The sequence below is a fragment of the Myotis daubentonii genome, chromosome 8 (assembly GCF_963259705.1).
Source record: "Myotis daubentonii chromosome 8, mMyoDau2.1, whole genome shotgun sequence".
Lineage (NCBI taxonomy): Eukaryota > Metazoa > Chordata > Mammalia > Chiroptera > Vespertilionidae > Myotis > Myotis daubentonii.
In genome coordinates this window covers 9,864,269-9,869,526 of record NC_081847.1, presented here as the reverse complement: position 1 = coordinate 9,869,526, position 5,258 = coordinate 9,864,269, and the positions used below count along the sequence as shown (strand labels likewise).

At 45.1% G+C, this 5,258-nt stretch overlaps 1 protein-coding gene across 1 annotated transcript; it reads left to right on the top strand.

The window, feature by feature from the left end:
* The first annotated feature begins 829 nt into the window (after positions 1-829).
* Positions 830-2,049, top strand: LOC132239228 (spliceosome-associated protein CWC15 homolog). The gene has a single exon (XM_059705271.1). The coding sequence runs from the start codon at positions 919-921 to the stop codon at positions 1,612-1,614; it is 696 nt and encodes a 231-aa protein (XP_059561254.1). The 5' UTR covers positions 830-918; the 3' UTR covers positions 1,615-2,049.
* The last annotated feature ends 3,209 nt before the right edge of the window (positions 2,050-5,258 follow it).

Here is a 5,258-nt window from a genome sequence, read left to right as displayed (position 1 = left end):
CGTGTGCACTCCATCCACTATGTTTATAGCTATGCTTGCTATCATTGCTTTTCAGTCTTCTTCCGAGTCTTAAACAACCCAATCCGAGAGGTGGCTGCTGATTTACACCCGCTATCATTTAAAAAATAAAAAAGGGGGAATTTGCCGGAAGCCGGTCTACCCTTGCTGCTTGACACAGTCACTGCAGGGAAGAAACATCTGCACAGCTTATGTTTCAAGGGACCTGATGTATATGGCATATGTTTGCTCCCCCTCTGTGTTTTAAACAGGACCACCTCCCCGAGAAAGGTTGTTTCCCCAGGTGAGGATTTTTCCCTGGGGTTAGGGAGGGAATAAAACCCCTTAACTAAGTGCCAGGTGGGTAATTAATCACTTTAACTATGAACAATCATGATTAAGCTACATAATCTTTACTTAGGATAATCTCCTTCAGTTACTTCCTTGTAGTTTAATATAACAATAGAGTAACCTTGGAATGGAGATAAGAAACGCCCTAATCTTTGGAATAGAATTGATAGGATTAAAATCAACTGGTATAAATACAGATGTAACAAGACAATAAACACAGGACCTGGAACCTGGCTGGAGATCCTGGCTAGAACCTGGCTGGAGAACCTGGACAGGACTTGGCTGGAGAACCTGGAGAGAACCTCGCTATGCTGATCAACTGAACGCTGTCTCCGTGTCATTCTTTCTTCACCGACTCTGTCCACACCTTTGGGAACCCCTGGACCTGCTGGGGCTGGACCCCAACAATTTCCCTGAGGAAATTTTATAAAATCTGTGGGGTTTTTTTCTTTTCTCATTAAGGATTACAGGAATAGATGCAGAGGATTCTGGGAGCCCAAGAGCCAATGGAAATGTCTGTGTGATCTCCGGAGGCTGCTGAGTCGGACGGACTGCAGCCAAGCATAAAAGATGACAACAGCAGCTCGGCCAACTTTTGAACCTGCGAGAGGCGGGAGAGGAAAAGGAGAAGGTGATTTGAGCCAACTCTCAAAGCAGTATTCAAGTAGAGACCTACCCTCTCATACAAAGATAAAATACAGACAGGCCACTCAGGATGCCCCTGAAGAAGTTCGGAACCGTGACTTCAGAAGAGAATTAGAAGAGAGAGAGAGAGTTGCTGCAAGAGAAAAGAATAGAGATCGTCCATCTCGAGAACATACAACCTCCTCTTCAGTGTCAAAGAAGCCTCAGCTAGACCAGATTCCTGCTGCCAACCTCAATGCAGATGATCCTCTAACAGATGAGGAAGATGAAGATGAAGATTTTGAAGAGGAGAGTGATGATGATGATACTGCAGCTCTTCTTGCAGAACTAGAAAAAATTAAAAAAGAAAGAGCTGAAGAGCAAGCCAGGAAGGAACAAGAACAAAAAGCTGAAGAAGAAAGGATTCGTGTGGAAAACATTCTGAGTGGAAACCCTCTCCTTAATCTCACTGGCCCATGCCAGCCTCAGGCCAACTTCAAAGTTAAAAGAAGGTGGGATGATGATGTTGTTTTCAAGAACTGTGCAAAAGGTGCGGATGACCAGAAGAAAGACAAACGATTTGTTAACGATACGCTGCGATCTGAATTTCACAAAAAGTTCATGGAGAAATATATTAAATAGTACAGTTTTATGTGCTTTATTAAAGACTATAAAATGTAAATGATCATTCTGACTTTACTTTGGTTAGTTGTTGTTTTTTTTCCCTTTTTCCCCACATTTAAATTGTGAATAGGCTTTCCTCATTTTAAGTTCCAAAATATCTTTTCCTTGATTGGTACCTTATTTGATAAGTAAGAACTTGGGAATTGTCTTAAACCAGTTTCCAGTCTCTGAATGTTTCCAGTCAGGTTTTCTTTTTAAGATTCGAAAGGTAATCTGCTTATAATGTTTTTAATAATTCAAATAACCAAATTCATGTCCCCCAACTTTTTTGTTGAAATGTATGCAGCTTATGAAGCATTGCATATTTTCTTTTGTGTATTGTATTTCTTTGAACATTAACTTTCTCCTATTTCTCTAACATGGATTTAAGGGCAGTTAATTCATGATATCTTCCTGTGTTTTTTTGAAAAGTATGATGAAAGATTAAAGGGATTCCATCGAGGCCCATATGATGCAATGGAAACGTGTCATCAGCCAGGAAGCACCCTGATTTGTGTGAGGGAGCACGGGGTACCTTCCTTTCCCAGAGGCTCCTGGCCCAAGGCGAGCGCTCCTGAAGCTTGCTGAGGAAGCATGTGGCATCACCTTGTTCTGGATACTCAGCTGCCATGTTTCTGTCAAATGGAATAGAGCCTGCACACCGCCAACGTTAGATGCAAAGCCTAGGGAAATTTTAACATCAAACGATTCATGAAATAAAACTTTTGGAACCTGAAAAAAAAAAAAGTGAAACAGGCGATGTGTGGGTCACAGAGAGAAGCTCAACTTCCTATCCATCACATGCACTTCAGTGTTCTTCCTTTGCTCTGTGATCAATCAGTCAATAAAAACAAAGTTAACTTGCGAAAATAAATACACAAACGAACAACAACCTCCCCCCTCCTTCCCCCCAGGAATCAGCTTCATAATAAACAAAAAGCCCTTTAGCTTCTAAGTAAGAACTGGAAGAATCCAGACACAAGGAACTTGCTGGCTTGGGCACTCCTAGTGAAAGCTGGTTTGGAAGCTGACTGAGAATTCTACCCTGCCCACAACGAGGCCCATTAGTACTTTAAACAGTTACTGAAGCTTCCCTGTTGAACAAAAGGGAAGCGCTCCATCCTCCCCCCGCCCCTCCACCTCACCGCCCCCACCCTGTAAAGTTATTAACACTTCCTGTATGCTTACCATTCTTTTCTTTTCTTTTTTTGAAGAAATAGGAAATTTCTGAATGACTGATGACCTTTATAATCTATCTTTTAAAATACAAAGCCTATTAGACTGAAGCCCCAAATCACACCTTTGCATGTTAAAGAGAAAGTCACATTTAAAAAGCAGCCCTTTTTCAGAGACATGCGAGGGCTTTAGATCATGTCGGAACATTTTTGGGTTTCTGGTTAACCCATTGCAAACCAGTCAGCCAGCCTTCCTACTGTCAGATTCTGTTTGTGTTGAAGTTTCACCGGATCGTGCGTTCCTTTTGTTTCATTCGTGCCTTATAAATCGGGTGAAACAGGAGATCGGAAGTGAAGGAGGCGCTGAGAGGTGATGGTGAAAGTGGGGAGCACAGGCTCGCACAGACCCCGGAATTCAACACCGAGGCGGCTGCGGGCCAGGCGCGGGGAAGCTGCAGCTGCCTTTTCCTAGGAGAAGGGGTGCTTAGCTACCGCAGCTCTCCCTGCGCCCCGCAGAGAATAAACAACCCGCGCCGTGGGCTGGATTGGGTGTGTGAAGCCAGCACATGTTCTCAGGGCTGAGATTTTAACTTTACCGGGTACCCCTCCGACTGGCAGACGTTTGTCAGTGTCCTCGAGGTTTTCAGACTTTCGGAATCGTGTTGGAAAAGGTCTACCAGCGCCCACCTTTGTGCGTCGCTATTCAATAAGGGGCATGCGAGAAATGTTGTTTCCATTGATCAGAGGAGATAAAGAAAAGGCCTTTTGAAAGGCTTTTTCAAAAGGCTTGATCCAAATGCTAAATTTCATTACTGTCTTTTTCAAAGCACGACTCCCATCCCATCTTATTTCCTATTTGCTCCTCATGGCAACCTGGAGGCTGTCGGAGCAAGCAGCCCTCACGTTGCAGATGAGGAAGGAAAGGTAGGAAAGGTTAACTCGTGCATGCACACAATTGGCGGGAGCAGCTGGTGTTCCCAGTCTCTTTTGCTCGCCCTCCTCAGCGAAGGCAGGTATAGTTTCTATCAGGTTTATTCAGGTGGAGTTTAAGCATCTCCAGGGTTCATCTTGTGCTAAAGGTTCTGGGAAAAATCCCAAGAGCACAGTAACATACAAAGAAGAGGTTTACGTAAACATGACTCACCCAACTACCTACTTCAGACTTAGGGGAAGGGACTAATTCTACCTTTGTCATCAGGTACACACCAGGAGCCTTTGCAGCCCTGCCAGGAACTGGTCTATTTTTATTTTATTACCTAAAGTGACTGTGCAGCTGTTGATCTTGGGGGACCACACTAGATGGCCGTGAGTGGGTGGGGCCTGACTCTGCAGACACAGATAATACTCCCGGACAATGGCAGGCTCCCTTTTTCTAGGGGGTGTGAGCCTTTCTTTCCAGAAAGGAAGACTGAATCACAGAATGCAAAACAATGGTGACACAGCAGGTCTGCAGCAGAGCCAGAAAGAAAGGAAAGGGGTGGAATCTCATTTCCCGGCTGAACTCATAGATTAAATTGTCTTAAGGGTGGACTTTGACCCAAAACTTGTTTTTTTTCATTGTAATGGTAACTCAGAAGGCAGCATCTAGATGTCCAAACGGACGATCTATCGATTTTTGCTTCAGGAAAGACAAATAAAAGTATCCTGGTCCCCCAGGCAGACCGGGCAGATCAGTTTAGTGGTGGTGGTGGGCCAGTAATGGGTTTCAGGCATGTACAAAGGGACGTATAAGCAACAATGATAATAAGACTAAGAATGAATAATAATCATAGCTCACTTACAGCTTGATGTCAGATACTGTTACAGGCACTTTATAAATATGAATTCATTTAAGGGCCACATCAGCCCTATAAGGGAGATGCTATTATTACCCCAATATAGAGTGGAGAAAACTGAAGTACAGCGAGGCTAAGAAACTTGTCCAAGGCTGGTGATGATGATGGATACAGGTGTAACCCACTTTTCCCAGGGCTCCATGAACACGCAGCTCAATCAGCAGCCTTTGTGCTGGTGAGAAAAAGGCGCCCCTTGGAGCAGGAGCTGCCCCTTTGGGTGGATGGCTGGACAGGCGACCTCAGGGCCCCCACATGGCAAGCGGAGGGAGGGCCAGATTTCAGCTGACACGCACTTCTCCGCGCTGAGTGCCTGTGTGTGGAGCCCACCCTCGTGTCTGTGGTGACGTCATGGCTCCCGCACACGCTAGCTTTGCCTCTTTGGGCTGCATCCTCAATGCCTTGAGTCTCCATTTTCCCATTTAACAACCAGGGCGGGCGAGGCTGCTGACCTCAGACAGAGGCTTGTGGTGAGGTTTTAACACTGAATTTACTCGGCACCTGGGAGGCAAAATCAAACATGAGATAGATTATGCCGCTTGTTGGGTCATAATCTCCCTTGGAGACAGGGAGCACCCGCCGAGGGAGTCGTTTGGAGGTGCTGTGGACGATACAG